The sequence below is a fragment of the Oncorhynchus gorbuscha genome, linkage group LG02, assembly GCF_021184085.1.
Source record: "Oncorhynchus gorbuscha isolate QuinsamMale2020 ecotype Even-year linkage group LG02, OgorEven_v1.0, whole genome shotgun sequence".
Classification (NCBI taxonomy): Eukaryota; Metazoa; Chordata; class Actinopteri; order Salmoniformes; family Salmonidae; genus Oncorhynchus; species Oncorhynchus gorbuscha.
Genome location: NC_060174.1, coordinates 14,145,791 through 14,163,406, shown reverse-complemented (window position 1 = coordinate 14,163,406; position 17,616 = coordinate 14,145,791). Strand labels below are relative to the sequence as shown.

Genomic DNA, 17,616 nt, shown 5'->3' with positions numbered 1-17,616 from the left:
CAGAGAGAGTCTGAGACTTTGTTTTGTTTGTATCGTGGCTTCCACAGACTTCGGTCTGAGTAGTAATTTCAATGTAACTCTTGAATTGATGTTGAGAGAAAAGGTGCTCCGCTCTATTGAACTGTTGTACAATAGTTTCCAGAAAATGAGAAAATCTGAGATGTTTCAGGTTTTGGGTGAATGTTCCACAGTGTTATAATACTACAGTACACTCTTCTTGTTTCAGGCTGTGTGGACGTGTCTTCTGCTACTACTGTAGTAACAACTTTGTGATGACCAAGCACAGTGGGAAGAAGGAGCGTTGCTGCAGGGAGTGTTACTCCCAGCACAGCGCCGTGGTGGAGAGGTTTACCGAGGGTGAGCTGAGCCCCTCCGATACCCAGCCACCTCCCCCCAGTTTTGGTCCTCACTCACCCCCCGAACCAGCCCCCTACAAACCCACTCCCAGGGTTAAAGGTGAGATGTACACACATGCAAACGCACAAATATCATACCTCCCAAGACATGCTAATCTCTCACCATTACAATAACAGGGGAGGTTAGCATTTTTTTTGGGGGGGGGGGGGGGGGGTGATATTTATGCCTCTAACTCATTAATCATGATTCATTCAAGACTATCCATAATCATGGTAGCATCCGCATTGATGTAGAAGTGTTCAGAAACATTATATTCGTATTTACAATAAAAGTGACTCCAAAATGACAATACATTCACCATTCATTGCTATTGGGCACAAAATAATATGAACACAACCAAAACAAACAAGCATCAAATGCAGCCAACAAGTTCGTAGAGTCACAAGCTTGATGAGGTCCTTGTGTGCTAGAAATATGGGACTGAAGACTAAACTTTAATACACATAAGTGAATTTGTCCCAATACAATGTTTTGTACAACACCCCTCATTTTGAAGTCGCCACAAAAAGTATCTAGTGAATATTATGCAGCGGAATAATTCAGTTTGAGTCGTCAGGCAAGCACTTTGGAATAATTTTTTAACAATCGGATAAAAACATCATGACTTGTTGTGTTTATGCCACATTAAATAGGTAGGCTAATACATTTAAGTTAAACAACACATCTTCACTATTAGGCCCATAAAGACTGTTACGAATCTCTTTTGGCCCGACAGTCTAGGGGGGATGGTAGTGAGACCCGTAACATAACTCATGCAAATGATAATTGTGACAAAGTAAAAGTGAGAACGAAATAACCACGACAACTGAAATCTACCGTCAAACTCAGGGTTTATTTGTAAACACACGGTAATGGGGGGAGCAGGACAAGGGGCTGAGCTGGACCCAAGGAAAGAAACAATAAGTATTCAAAAACACCCCTAAGCTAGACTAGCCTACTTTAACAATAGCTAACTAACTAACCAAAAATACAGTGGGTGGTCCGCCCAGTTCTAACTAGTGTATTTAACAAAGTCTACCTACGGGTAGTGTATGCCCATGGGCGACTTGTCTTGGTTTCCCCTTTTCCCACCAGCAAACAAACACACACCATAACCAAAAACAATACTCACAGGTGAGGACAAAGTGCTATGGAGGTGCTCAAACAAAAGAGAGGTCAATACACAAAGAGAGAGTGAAACACAGAGACCTACAGACATGGCATTTACAGAGAGATTGAGCTCTAGAGCAAACCACTGATGGGGTTTTTAAACCAAGGGAAAGGAACTGTGATAGGGTAGGAAACAGGAGGAGGTGTGTGTTCTGATTGATGATTGGATTGGTGACTGATTGGGGAGTGATGATTTTCACCTGTGAGGGGAGAAGGAGAGAAAACAACACAGGATACATATACACACAGGATACCTGTAGCCGTAACAAAGACCCTATTAAATGAATAGGGATTGTATATGTAATTCTATGATTATGCCCATATAAAAAGAGAAGTGCTTGAACATATAGGATATACGTCTACTCAGTGATGCCAACTTAGCAATTTCGTTGCTAGATTTACCAACTTTTCAGACTACCCTGGCAACTTTTTTTTCAAACAGCACCTAGCAACAAATTTAGCTACTTTAAAAAATGTATTTGGAACTTTTAGCAACTTCTGAAAAGTGACTCAAACGCTAAAATGCACGCATTTTCCCTCTAAATGACACAAAAGTGATTTTCTCTGTCACACAGTCAGTCACAACACATGTGCCTGGCTTCAAAAGTGCATTGTGAGTGATGTCAGCAGCAGGCGCTCAGCTCGTGCACAGGCAGCAGCAGGCCAGCAGCAATTTCAGCAAATTGCAAATCATTGTTGGCTGACTGCGGCAACAGTAGTACGGGTTTCGATGAGCCAAACCCAATGATTATAGTTGGTCACTAATGTTTGATCTTGAACAGAACTTACAACATCAATCAACATGTCTCAATCAAAATTGTACAGCCAGAAGTACAGAAAAGAGTGGGAGTCTGTACCTGAACAAATGTCAAATCATATTTTTTTTGCAGAGATGCCCAGTCAATTTGAGTAACGTTATTATGTATTCTACGTAATGACACAGTTTTACGTCATTACAAATCAACCTGCCTCTAGCAACTTACCCTGAAAATTAGTTGGCAACACTGCGTCTACCTCTGAGGATAGTAGACAGGCTGGTAAGTACATCAAGAGAAAAGCCTTGGTGATCACAATCTGTTGTGCATAAACACACAATGTTATCTTAACAATGGCTTTTCTCTGTGTAAAACGTGTATGACTGTCTGGTATTGGAATAGGCATAGGTTTGACTTCCTGTCATGTCTTATGTAGCTCTTATGAAGGCTTTATGAATGTATACATTAGAGGCTACAGTAAAGTGTTACAGGTACATGACTGGTTTGACGTCCTGTGCAGTGTTGGACCCCAGCGCCAAGTCTGATGACGCGGCCTATGACATCATCACGCAGGAGGAAGTGAACGGGACCTACGACAGCGACTCACTGTCCCAAACAACAGGCGGTTCACTAGAGGGAGAACAGGACGCGCGGCCACTGGGGGTGCTAGACATGTGAGTGCAACCAGACGGGGACAGATACCTAGCCAAATAAAACATGCCCGCGCGCACACACACAAATGTGTACGTACACATCCACACACACACACACACACAAATGTGTACGTACACATACACACACACACACACAAATGTGTACGTACACATACACACACACACACAAATGTGTACGTACACATACACACACAAACACAGCATTCACAGTCCAAGTGTCCAGTCATGACAAACTCTCTCTCAAACAGTCATGTCAAAGTCATGACAAACTCTCTCTCAAATCTCTGAAAGACAAAAAGTACAGTGTGACCTTCACACATTCTGCTGCCTTCCATTTATGAACACCTGCTGCTGAAATTATTGTAAATGAAAGGCATGAGCAGACCAAGGAGAACCCCAGGTGTAAACAATGGGAGAGAACATGACTGTGAGTTTATGCATCCAGAGGTGCGATTTAAGACATCCACATTTATAAGTGTGATTTCTTATATCATCGTCTCCCGTTTTGGAGAATATTGTAATCTCAGATATTGCTTCGGCTTGATTGGACCCTTGTCTGTGAGGGGTGTCGTAATCAAAAAACACACCATGAACAAAGTGAGCGATGTCACCCAAGATCATTCCAAAAAATAGATTTGTGACTCACCGTAGCCATCAATAAGTCACTCCCTTTACAGGTTTCTCAGTCATCTGAGAAATAAAGAGCTTTACTTGCCACACTTTCACTTTGTATCCTTCTGGTGATCTAGTTGATCCCCCTACGGACCAAAGCCCTAGCTGTACTGGGCCAGGCTACCTGGAGCCAAGCCCTAGATGTACTGGGCCAGGTTACACTGGACCCAAGCCCTAGCTGTACTGGGCCAGTTTACACTGGACCCAAGCCTTAGCTGTACTGGGCCAGGTTACACTGGAGCCAAGCCCTAGCTGTACTGGGCCAGGTTACACTGGAGCCAAGCCCTAGCTGTACTGGGCCAGGTTACACTGGAGCCAAGCCCTAGCTGTACTGGGCCAGGTTACACTGGAGCCAAGCCCTAGCTGTACTGGGCCAGGTTACACTGGAGCCAAGCCCTAGCTGTACTGGGCCAGGTTACACTGGACCCAAGCCCTAGCTGTACTGGGCCAGGTTACACTGGACCCAAGCCCTAGCTGTACTGGGCCAGGTTACACTGGAGCCAAGCCCTAGCTGTACTGGGCCAGGACACCAGAAACAAAACTGTAGACCTGCACCAGGCTGGGAAGACTGAATCTGCAATAGGTAAGCAGCTTGGTTTGAAGAAATCAACTGTAGGAGCAATTATTAGGAAATGGAAGATATACAAGACCTTTGATAATCTCCCTCGATCGTGGGCTCCATGCAAGATCTCACCCTGTGGGCTAAAAATGATCACAAGAACGGTGGTAAAAACTCAACTCGTCGTGTTTGGAGGACAAAGAATGCTGAGTTGCATCCAAAGAACACCATACCTACTGTGAAGCATGGGGGTGGAAACATCATGCTTTGGGGCTGTTTTTCTGCAAAGGGACCAGGACGACTGATCCGTGTAAAGGAAAGAATGAATGGGGCCATGTATCGTGAGATTTTGAGTGAAAAACTCCTTCCATCAGCAAGGGCATTGAAGATGAAACGTGGCTAGGTCTTTCAGCATGACAATGATCCCAAACACACCGCCCGGGCAATGAAGGAGTGGCTTCGTAAGAAGCATTTCAAGGTCCTGGAGTGGCCTAGCCAGTCTCCAGATCTCAACCCCATAGAAAATCTTAGGAGGGAGTTGAAAGTCCGTGTTGCCCAGCAACAGCCCCAAAACATCACTGCTCTAGAGGAGATCTGCATGGAGGAATGGGCCAAAATACCAGCAACAGTGTGTGAAAACCTTTTGAAGACTTACAGAAAACGTTTGACCTCTGTCATTGCCAACAAAGGGTATATAACAAAGTATTGAGATAAACTTTTGTAATTGACCAAATACTTATTTTCCACCATAATTTGCAAATAAATTCATAAAAAATCCTACAATGTGATTTTCTGGATTTTTTTCTTCTCATTTTGTCTGTCATAGTTGAAGCATACCTATGATGAAAATTACAGGCCTCTCTCATCTTTTTAGTGGGAGAACTTGCACAATTGGTGGCTGACTAAATATTTTTTTGCCCCACTGTATGTGGTTATGAGGAGCTTTGTGGTAAATCAACACCGTCTTTTGTAATATGACCCACGACCTGCAGAGGCACAGGAGCAGTGTCCCCAGATGACCCGGAAGAGAATGTACCCACTGTGCAGGACACAGAGATCACCCTTCTCAAGTCTGGAGAAGTCACGTGAGTCTAGAACCTTGCATGCACAGACACAATTGCGCGCGCACAGACACAATTGCTCACACACAATCACACACACATGTATGTTGGAAATAAAAGCACTACCGTTACAGCTTCCTCTGCCAGTACTTCCTTTTTCCACAATACCTACCCTGATCACGAAACCAAATCCTGGCCAAGACTGCCAGTGTATTGTGTGTGAAAACTCAAGTTGTAATCTCAGTCAAATCAATGCCTACTCTTCCTCTGCTATCTGGTTGTGTTTGCAGGCTGGTTGTCCCTCTCAGCATCGAAGACATCTCTCAGTTTGGCGATGGCTCCCGAGAGCTCTTTGTCAAGTCCAGTTGCTACAGCGTGATCAACATCGCTGTGGTCGATTGTGGGCCTACCGTGAGCTGGGTGTTCTCCTCGGAGCCCAAGAGTATCTCTTTCAGCGTGGTATACCGTGAGACCACCGACGTCCCGGTGGAACAGTCCAAGGTAGGACCACTATGGACCAGCTCCGCTCATAGACCAATGTTCAGTCACTAACCCTGGACCTAAAGAGCTATTGGAGGTACAAGCAGGATTTTGTGCAGTCATCAAGACTAAGATGAGTTGAATCAGGGGCTGTATATATCAAGTGTCTCATAGTAGGAGTGCTGATCTAGGATCACCCGCACCTGTCCATGTAAGCTTGTTCATTATGATCTAAAAGGCAAAACTGATCCTAAATCAGCATTCCTACTGGGAGACGCTTGATACATACTGTGTTAGTGCTGGGCCTGTTGCTCTCCAGGGGCCGTGATTAGGAGGACTGTTGCTGCAGATTATCTCAGTAGCAAATAATAACCCTCGTTGAGTCTAAATAGTGTAGGATGATGTTGCAACTAGACGCTGATCTTTGGTCAGTTTTGCATTTCCCAAACTAAAGTTTAAATTCTGGATTGGGAACGGAAAGATTATTCTAAATCTGTACCTAGGGGAAGCTTCACCCGAGAGCAGTGTAAATGAGAGAGGAGCTCCCCCTGCTGAGAACAGAACTCTTTATTGACCTTTCACCTAAAGTAGAGCAAGCAGCCTGGTGCAGCTCAGGTAGTCCATTGCACTCCAGGGAATTAACTATGGACTAGAGGTCGACCGATTAATAGGCAGGGCTGATTTCAAGTTTTCATAACAATTGGTAATCGACATTTTTGGGCGCCGATTATGACCGATTACATTGCATTCCATGAGGTAACTGCGTGGCAGGCTGACCACCTGTTACGCGAGTGCAGCAAGGAGCCAAGTTAAGTTGCTAGCTAGCATTAAACTTATCTTATAAAAAACAATCAATCTTCACATAATCTCCAGTTAACTACACATTGTTAATGATATTACTAGTTTATCTAGCTGGTCCTGTGTTGCATATAATCAATGCAGTGCCTGTTAATTTAGCATCGAAACACAGCCTACTTCGCCAAACGGGGGATGATTTAATAAAAGCGCATTCGCGAAAAAAGCACAATCGTTGCACGAATGTACCTAACCATAAGCATCAATGCCTTTTTAAAAATCATTACAAAGAAGTAATTTTTAAAAAATCTGCATATTTAGTTAAAATAAATTCATGCTAGCAGGCAATATTAACTAGGGAAATTTGGTTACTTCTCTTGCGTTCATTGCACGCAGAGTCAGGGTATATACAACAATTTGGGCCACCTGGCTCGTTGTGAACTAATTTGCCAGAATTTTACGTAATTATGGCATATTATTGAAGGTTGTGTAATGTAACAGAAATATTTAGACTTAGCGTTGCCACACGTTCAATAAAATACGGAACGGTTCTGTATTTCACTGAAAGAATAAACGTTTTTCGAAATGATAGTTTCCAGATTTGACCATATTAATGACCAAAGGCTTGTATTTCTGTGTTTATTATATTATAATTAAGTCTATGATTTGATATTTGATAGAGCAGTCTGACTGAGCGGGGGTAGGCGGCAGCAGGCTCATAAGCATTCATTCAAACTTTACTGCGTTTGCCAACAGCTCTTAGCAATGCTTGATTCACATGCGGTTTATAACTTCAATCCTATCAACTCCGGAGCTAATGCTGGCAATACTAAAGTGCCTATTAGAACATCCAATAGTCATAGGTATATGAAATACAAATGGTATAGAGAGAAATAGTCGACGCATCGTAATTCCAATAACTACAACCTAAAACTTCTTAACTGGGAATATTGAACCTCCAGCTTTCATATGTTCTCATGTTCTGAGCAAGGAACTTAAAACGTTAGCTTTTTTACATGGCACATATTGCACTTTTACTTTCTTCTCCTGTGTTTTTCCATTATGTAAACCAAATTGAGCATGTTTCATTATTTATTTGAGACTAAATAGATTTTATTTCTGTATTATACTGTATTAAGTTAAAATAAGTGTTCATTGTTCCTTCAGTATTGTTGTAATTGTCATTATTACAAATATATATATAAAAACCATCAGATTAATCGGTATCGGCTTTTTTTTGGTCCTCCAATAATCGGTATTGGTGTTGAAAAATCATAATCGGTCAACCTCTACTATGGACAGGCCTAAATGTAAATGCTTCTGATGGAAACAATTATGAAAAGCAAAATGCATAACCATGGTAACAGGTGAAAGGGAACCCTTTAAAGCATGGGTTCCTAAACCTTTTGGGACTACCACCCCATTTTGACATCTGAACATTTTTTGAGACCCCACCCATTTGAAAAAAAGTATGTAATTAACAGTCAATGTAAAAAAATATATATATTTGGGGCTATGACAGAAAATTGAAAAACATCCTAACAGTATTTCTGATTGTCTTCTCAACTCATGATCCATACTTTTATTGTGGGGATATGACAGTCAATCGCAAATTAGTCTGATGTAATCTATCTTATCTCACCACCACTAATGAGATGGGTGTGCTTGATGCATGTCGCGTCAGAGTTTCTCAAAGTCAGGGGGCGTGGTCGACAGTGAGCACCTCATCTCTGCTGTCACATCCAACCTGGATGGGTATTTGGTTTTAATGCAGACGAGAGCAATGATAAGAGCTGGCGAAGGGTAGCCTACCATGAGTTTTATGGTGCTTTCAAGACAGCTGGGAACTCTGAAAAATAAGAGGTCAAAACATGACATCAGTGAACTTTATTATTATTATTATTTATTTTTTATACCCCCAATTTTGTGGTATCCAATTGGTAGTTACAGTCTTGTCCCATCGCTGCAACTCCCGTACGGACTAGGGAGAGGTGAAGGTCGAGAGCCATGTGTCCTTCGAAACACGACCCCGCCAAGCCACTCTGCTTCTTGACACAATTGGACACCTTCGCAATTCTTGTCGTAGGAAACACGTACACCTGGCAACCGTGTCAGTGTGCATGCACTCGTCCCACCACAGGAGTCGCTAGAGCACGATGGGACAAGGACATCCCGGCCTGCCAGACCCTCCCCTAACCCATACGACGCTGGGTCAATTGTGAGCCGGTGGAGACAGCCTAGAATTGAACGTAATGCGCCAATGTAAACTCAGATTTTGATATAAATATGAACTTTATCAAACAAAACACATGTATTGTGTAACATGAAGTCCTATGAGTGTCATCTGATGAAGATCATCAAAGGTTAGTGATTCATTTTATCTCTGTTTGTGCTTTTTGTGACTCCTATCTTTGGCTGGAAAAATGGCTGTGTTTATTGTGGCTTGGTGGTGACCTAACATCATCGTTTGTGGTGCTTTTGCTGTAAAGCACATTTTAAATCGGACACTGTGGTGGGATTAACAACAAGATTACCTTTAAAATGGTATAAGATACATGTATGTTTGGGGAATTTTAATTATGAGATTTCTGTTGTTTTGAATTTGGCGCCCTGCAATTTCACTGGCTGTTGTCATATCATCCCGTTAACGGATTTCAGCCCTAAGAAGTTTTTAACTAACTTACGGTTAAAAAAAGGGTGTTCGTTAGTCTTTCAGTTTTTATTGTTATTCTTATGTTTATTTTATCCTCTTATGTTTGTTGTGTAATAAATAAATATTTTCTTATTGTCATTGTTTTTTATTTATGTTTTTTTGCTGTAACGCTCATTACGTTGCATTATGTTTGATTTGATAGAAGGGTTCAAACTCAAGCAGGGAGTTACATTCTGTTTTTCAGGGACTCAGGCTGGTGGCTGGTGGCTAGTGGCTGGTGGCTAGTGGCTGGTGGCTAGTGGCTAGTGGCTGGTGGCTAGTGGCTGGTGGCTAGTGGCTGGTGGCTAGTGGCTACAATATGGCAGCAACTACAAAGATGATCCTACATCATCACAGAAAACACTGATTGTTTTTGCTTCAATGCAATGTGTTAGGGACTGCGTTCTGCTTGTGGAACTGCAATATATGTTACAACTGACAATAAATATTTGTTGGGAATGTTCGTTTAAATCGCCACAAGGTTTTTATTTCAGCTGTTTAAAGGTAGAGAGATAGGCTACATCATCATGGTTCAGAAGAGGTTGAGTAAAGACTGAAACGTAAACGGACGGGGAGTGTGACCAGTAGCTACATTGTGTGTGTAAAATAACACGAGCAGAACGTGGTCCGGATTCTTAGCTTTGAGAAAGAGGTTTCCATAGGGACAGGAGAGGGCGGGGGCTAAAACTCTCAATAAATTAACTTTTTGGTTTTGAATGGTCACCTAAAAGAAGGGCTCCCCCACTTCCCAATTCAATTAACCTATCAGATTACAACAAGACTGAAGATTGGGGCCTCTTTTTGAACATGAGCTTTAATATCTCAAATATAAACGGCTCCAAATTGACAATATTATCACTGAGTGTTATAAGCTAGGAATCAATTGACTTATTCTCGTGTTCTCGTCTCAGGTGCTGATTCCTCTGACTCGCTGTAACTCTCACAAAGAGACCATCCAAGGCCAGCTGAAAGTCAGGAACCCTGGTCTCTACACTCTCATCTTTGACAACTCCTTCTCAAGGTATGATACACCACACACCTTTATTATTAGAATGACCCTTGTAGTCAGTCGACACTCTTTACCTCTCTGTGTGCTTGTGTAGAGCAGAACGTTACCCCTTCTCAGCGAACGGTAGGCAAAACAGTCACGTTCTTAACCGTAACCACACTGAAACCCACCTTCTCATGGCAGTGTGCTTCTGTAGAACATCTATCGCTAGCATCAAGTCAGTCTCCAGTTCCCATGTGCCCTTGTGGTGAAGGATGACACAGCTCTCTGAAGCACTGCAGTACTACGAAGTTGCTTGTGAGGGTTTCATTTTTGTTGCAAAATGTTATATTGTTCTATTTCTTCACTACAACCCTGACAGGTTCATCTCAAAGAAAGTCCTCTACCACTTGACAATCGAGAAGACGATTATATACGATGGGAGTGACTTCTAAGCCTGGATAATGGATACTTACGCAGGGTGAAGGTTATAGTTTTTTTTTCAAATGCGTATTTGTTTCTGGATGCCCCACCAAGTTCACTATTTTATGTTTGGTTTTGCTCTTTTATATATTAAAAAAAAGTTTTGTTGGATCCCTATATTTTTAACACTAATGTTTTTATGTTTTGAGTGTGTTGGTCATGTTTTAGTTAGAGCAAAAACACCCTACAGACATGGTGGTTGTTTTGACCTAATGGACTCTTCACATAGAGTATGTGGTGAAACAAATGTACAGATGTAGGGTCTTGATTTGATTACCCTCTTGCAGGAGAACTTTCATGAAATTTAAAACCTGTTGTGTATTTGAGGCTTAAAGAGGCTTCTAAAGTTTGTTATTTCCACTTTTACATTTCAGACTTGATTTTCCCTTACAAAAATATATCAAACCATTTAAAAAATGCCCATTAATTATAATCCACAATATAATTCACATGTTCTGTTGCTGCAGGATTATTTTCCTGCTGTAGCAAACTGGGTCCAAATTTAGAACCTACATCTGTAGGAAAACCAGGAATTCAAAACTTAACCACAGGTGAAGAGTTAAAAGGGTAGCCTTATGAGTTCACTACATGGTCTTGTTAAACAGAGATAGAGAGGTTATTGCGCACACATTTATACAATGTTATTAGCTATGATTGTTTTCTATCATGGACTAACACAGTGTCCACAAGTAAGATGACACTTATTGAGCAACTGCTCACATTGTAATCACACAATACAGAGGACAATACTGGACAAAATAGCATCTTTTTCATGCTAAAACAAGTCCAGCTAGACTACATTATGTTTAGGAGGAGGCAGTTACTTTGTGTCATCCTCAAATGCTGCCAGGCTGAAGGGAAGATAATTGTGTGGGGGGGAAAATGGGCACTAAGTAATACAAGAGATTGAAAGCTTTGCTACCAATTTCTTGTGTCTGTGGGAGCTTTTGAAGCCTTCTGTTTAAATGAATTGAACTCAGAGTCATGGGTTATACACTATAGAGGAACTCTCTTCGACCATTAATAGGCTTTCCTCAGGTTTTTCCATAGCTCCAAGATTTAAAATGAAAGACTGCAATATTTATTCTAATGTAAAAAGCACGTGGGGAGCATTTATATCCCAAAAGGATAGTTTTTAAGAAATCAATTTTCAAATGGTTTTGATGCAAAATAATGTTTAATGATAATTTCATTAAGATAACTGCAACATAATAGTTTGGTTGTATTGCTTCAAGGTTATATTATACAGCACACTATCAACTAACATGATCTATTACTGTGACCTATAAGCTCAATGTCACTTACCGACAAAGCAAGTGCCAACTTTTGCCTATAAGAGATAAATTCCCCTTCAACATAGTTTTGAATTATGTTTTAATTACAAAAGACACATATAAAACTGCACTTTAAAGATAAAAAAATATGATTTTCCAAGTGTGGATTTACACGTGTTTGGCATAGCCAGTTCTTGCTATAGTCCGCATCTTTGAGAATACACTGCTGTGCCCAGGGCTTATAGACTTTTGTGTTTAGGCTATCCTCCCTGAGCACCCCAAAGCATAGTGTAGTGTACCATGGCAAGCTTATGTTTCTGTAAGGTCTCTTTGGATAAAATCTGGATTGAGCATAACAGCAGGCCTATAGATTATATACCATCATAGGAATATGATTTCGTTATGTTTCGTTATAAGGGATTTTAGAATTTTGTTATAGCCATACATTTAGATACCGTGTATAAATAGGACCTCTGTTTTTTTTGTTCTTGTAAGGATCCTAAGTGTTGATATTTTCCTTTGTATGTATTATAGTATCTGAAAGCAATAAGGAATGACATCTCAGTTATACCATCAGTCAAGGAGGCGACCAATGTTCTTCACTAATGAAGCCAGCTCTGGGGTGAATTTTCCTTTAGTACAGATCTAGGATGAGCTTCCGCTCCACCAGTCATAACCTTAACCCTTAGTGAGGAAAATTTCAACACTGACCCAAGATCAGATTCTAGGGGCAACTTCACCCTACCTACACCAATGGGGCTCAGTAGCTACATCGAATGCTGCTTTTACAGAGAACTGTTTTCCATTTTTATTGGGAGCTTTTCTTTTGTATTTTATAAGTGGTCTACATGTGTGCAATTTGTATACAAAGCCTCATATTTTCTCTACAGTTTTGCACTTTTGGATGGAATTTAGCAATAATAATGATTTACAATGTCACAAGGAATAGTATTTTGATAGTATTTTCTGGTGTTTGTAAAAGAGATTGTGCAGGGAAAGATATCCTATCTTTTTTAAATTAACAAACTGAGGGCTTTCAAGTCTGCCACCAGCATCATGTGACTTCAGTGAAATCCACATGACCCTGTTCTTGATCTATGCATTCACTATGATGTAAAAACATGTACAGTTCAACTTAAAAATAAAGTTTGTTAATGATGTCACTCTCTTCCTCCTCCTAACTCCCCACACCTGTTCCAGGTTGGAAGTCTTTAGCCCTGTTTATATCTGGTGCTGGTATCTGGTGCTAACATGCACTGGGTATAACATGCATCTTGTCCACATTCTGATTGGGCTCACAGTTTTAGACAGAAGTATTCAATTAAGATATGCATTGTGATCAGATCTTCCTTACCACCTACAGAGGATCCATTGTATCTTGTCCATTGACAGGTATCATTGACTTAGGGCATCAATAATTGTCGTAAAAAAAAATATTTAAAAAAAGAATGTTAAAAGAATATCTGTTAAATAATTTTCTTACAGGGTGGCACCAGGAACTCTGGTCACAATGCAGACACAGTGGACTTATAAGATACTCATTTCAATACCATGTCTAGACACGACAAATCGTAGAACAGATAGTGATGGATCATATCACCCTTGACTTCCGCTTTTGGACATTAACAAGGGAACACTCAACCAGGCAAAGCGCTTTTTGGGGTTCCAGGCCGGGGGGGGGCATTTGATTAATTGTTCAGTTTTGTGGCTTGGGAGTAAAAGCTATTAAGGAGCAGTTTGGAACTAGACTTGGCGCTCCGGTACCCCCTACCTTCATGGAATCATAGATAATCGTATCCACGCAGCTTGGGGGCAGCCGTGACAACAATATGAGGCGAAAATGTGCATTGATGTGTGCGTCGGAGCTACCAGGCCATTAGTGAATTAAGTGCGCATTGTGCTTTAATGTTAATGTATGTATTGACTTCTAAGATTAAAATATAGAGGAAAATAAATCAACTGTAATTACACCCCACACATGCTTACAGAAATGTCCAATGATGCACAAGAAATGACTGGAATACAATCGGACACTGGGTTTAACGCACATAAAGCGCAGTAAACCCACAATAAAAGTTTACATGGGTAGTGTTAGTTGTGATAATCAAATTTCAAACCGATTCTAGCTTCAGTAATGTGACTTTGTAGTGTAGACAGCCGGTGGCACGCGCAGGCTCCGACGCAGCGGAGAGATGGTTTTAGATGCATCTCTCCCTGTGGTGGGGAGATCGTTTTTCCGCTACCTTCTTCATTGGAGACTTAATTAAATAGACGGCAGTTCAGTGAGAGTGGACGGTTTGCTGAGTTGATCTGACGCATTCAAACAGCATCGAACACTCAAGATGCGTGTCCTTCTCTATTGGATTATTTTCATGACGTCTTTGGCTCCATCTGTAAGTATTTGAAGTGCTTTCTTCCACTATATGACTTACTGTACACAGATGTTGAGGACCGTATTGTGCATGCATTAGACTCTAAAAGTGTAAATAATTGTCGAAGCATTGACAATTAGGTTACACGCATGTATACAGAATAGGTTATCGCCTACATGTTTTGGATAACTTAAAATGTCACGTGTATGATGAAGAAATACGCTGTGTACAAAACATTAAGAACACCTGCTCCTTCAATGATATAAACTGACCAGCGAAATCTAGGTGAATGCTATGATCCCTGATTGATGTCCATTGTTAAACCCACTTCAATGAGTGTAGATGAAGGGGAGGAGACAGGTTAAAGAAGGATTTTTTAAAGCCTTGAGACAATTGAGACATGGATTGTGTATGTGTGCCATCCAGAGGGTGAATGGGCAAGACAATATTTATGTGCCTTTGAACAGGTTATGGTAGTAGGTGCCATGCTCACAGCTTTGTGTCAAGAACTGCAACACTGCTGGGTTTTTCATGCTCAACTATTTCCAGTGTGTATCAAGGAAGGTCCACCACACTCAGTGTACACATTCATGCATCCCTTTATTTTATTTTTTGAAATATCAAACTTTGATGTAGCTGTGTATAAAAAAGATATATATTATTTTTATATATAGATATTTTTTACCCCTTTTTCCTACCCGATTTTGTGGTTACGATCTTGTCTCACCGCTGCAACTCCCCAACGGCTTGGGAGAGGTGAAGGTCGAGTCATGCAGCCTCTGAAACGTGATCCGCCAAACCCGCACCTCTTAAAACCCACTCGCTTAACCCGGAAACCAGCTGCACCAATGTGTCGAAGGAAACACTGTTCAACTGATGACCGAAGTCAGCCTGAGGCAACCGGCCCACCACAAGGAGTCGCAAGAGCGTGAGGAGCCCATTATAATACATTTGAAAGACTGCAAGGAGATAGCTATATCAAATTTTAAGTGTGTGTCTGTACATGTGTTTTGCGTGCGTTTGCGTGTTTGTGTGAGTGTGGAGGGGTCTTTCATTGGTGTAATTAAATCCATGGCACGAAAGCCCCATAATGAATGAGTTTGTGCTGACCCTGATTGTCTTCTAATAAGCCCTGCTCCTCCCCTCCATAGGGAAATTATAATTAAAGTTATTCTTCAAGGTTAATGTTAATCACATGGGACTATGTGGTATCTGCAGAGTAATGATGTGATTTATTAATGAATGTTGTTTGTGCCACAAGGCAGTCACCCTATATCCACATTTTGAAGTGGAGCCAGGCTATTAAATTAACTGTATCTCAATCATGAAATTAAAAGTAGACTGTGTTTTCCCATATAAAAGTAGGATTTGTGTTAGCCTGGTGGTCCCAGATCTGTTTGCAGACTCCTATGGCTGATGTGTGGCAATGACAATGACCATATAGCCTAGTAGTTGACAAGACAACACAATTAGATCTTGGACCACCAGGCTAGGTTTGTACTGAATTGTTGTTGGAATATACTGGTCCTATATGACCGTGTTGGCTTTCCTCTTCCTCCACATGGATGGGCCTATGGTAGCCCCGGGGCCAGTCTGTTTGTGCTATCATGCCAACTCCTTGTCATGCCAATGACAATGTCGTGTTCAGCTTCTCAATGACAGCTATGTCGTTTGCAAGAGCACAAACAGATGGGACCAGGCCTCGGCATACGGTGCTCTGATTTAACTAGAGCCAATGGTGATGTTGTCTCTGTCAAAATTAAATGTCATCAGTGAAAATTAAATGTGATCAGTGAAAATGAAATGGTGTTCTTGGCCCATTCACTTTTGCAGAGACACCTGCAAAAGTTAGTGTGAGTTTCTCCATGCTCATTAACAACCTTGATTAGGAGCTCACACTAACGACATGGACCAGAGCTAAAAATAGCCAAGCAAATACTCTATGTTCAGTTTGGAGGGTTATGACTGATTCCACTAGGGGCAGCAGCGTAGCCTAGTGGTTAGAGCGTTGGACTAGTAACCAGAAGGTTGCGAGTTCAAACCCCCGAGCTGCCCTGAACAGGCAGTTAACCCACTGTTCCCAGGCCGTCATTGAAAATAAGAATGTGTTCTTAACTGACTTGCCTGGTTAAATAAAGGTGAAATGTAAAAAAAATAGAGTCTGGTTACCAATGATCTGCCAAATTAAAGCCACTGGGTGTGTGTTTTACCAGCTGTTTTGTATTCCTGTCCCAAGCTAACAGTATGACAGTGTGTGTGTCCAGGATAATAATGGACAGAGTGATTACCTAACAAAGCTTGGTAGTGACAACAACAGAGTGATTACCTAACGAAGCTTGGTGGTGACAACAACAGAGTGATTACCTAACTAAGCTTGGTGGTGACAACAACAGAGTGATTACCTAACTAAGCTTGGTGGTGACAACAGAGTGATTACCTAACGAAGCTTGGTGGTGACAACAACAGAGTGATTACCTAACTAAGGTTGGTGGTGACAACAGTGTGATTACCTAACTAAGCTTGGTGGTGACAACAGAGTGATTACCTAACTAAGCTTGGTGGTGACAACAAAAGAGTGCTTACCTAACTAAGCTTGGTGGTGACAACAGAGTGATTACCTAACTAAGCTTGGTGGTGACAACAGAGTGATTACCAAACTAAGCTTGGTGTGACAACAACAGAGTGATTACCAAACTAAGCTTGGTGTTGACAACAACAGTGTGATTACCAAGCTAAGCTTGGTGGTGACAAAAACACTGTGATTACCAAACTAAGCTTGGTGGTGACAACAGAGTGATTACCTAACTAAGCTTGGTGGTGACAACAGAGTGATTACCTAACTTAAGCTTGGTGGTGACAACAACAGTGTGACTACCTAACTAAGGTTGGTGGTGACAACAGTGTGATTACCTAACTAAGCTTGGTGGTGACAACAGAGTGATTACCTAACTAAGCTTGGTGGTGACAACAAAAGAGTGCTTACCTAACTAAGCTTGGTGGTGACAACAGAGTGATTACCTAACTAAGCTTGGTGGTGACAACAGAGTGATTACCAAACTAAGCTTGGTGTGACAACAACAGAGTGATTACCAAACTAAGCTTGGTGTTAACAAAAACACTGTGATTACCAAACTAAGCTTGGTGGTGACAACAACATTGTGATTACCAAACTAAGCTTGGTGGTGACAACAACATTGTGATTACCAAGCTAAGCTTGGTGGTGACAAAAACAGATTGATTACCAA

The 17,616-nt window shown here is 41.3% G+C and overlaps 1 protein-coding gene across 2 annotated transcripts in view; it reads left to right on the top strand.

Moving 5' to 3' along the window:
• The window catches only part of LOC123997562 (FYVE and coiled-coil domain-containing protein 1-like), a 38,572-nt gene extending 25,410 nt beyond the window's left edge, over positions 1-13,162 (top strand). For both annotated transcript variants that reach the window (XM_046301938.1, XM_046301947.1), the window contains exons 13-18: positions 227-456; positions 2,842-2,995; positions 5,219-5,311; positions 5,578-5,788; positions 10,166-10,275; positions 10,625-13,162. In XM_046301938.1, the coding sequence (XP_046157894.1) occupies positions 227-456; positions 2,842-2,995; positions 5,219-5,311; positions 5,578-5,788; positions 10,166-10,275; positions 10,625-10,697 (871 nt within the window). In that variant the 3' untranslated portion in view covers positions 10,698-13,162. The remainder of the gene's footprint in view (positions 1-226; positions 457-2,841; positions 2,996-5,218; positions 5,312-5,577; positions 5,789-10,165; positions 10,276-10,624) is intronic.
• The last annotated feature ends 4,454 nt before the right edge of the window (positions 13,163-17,616 follow it).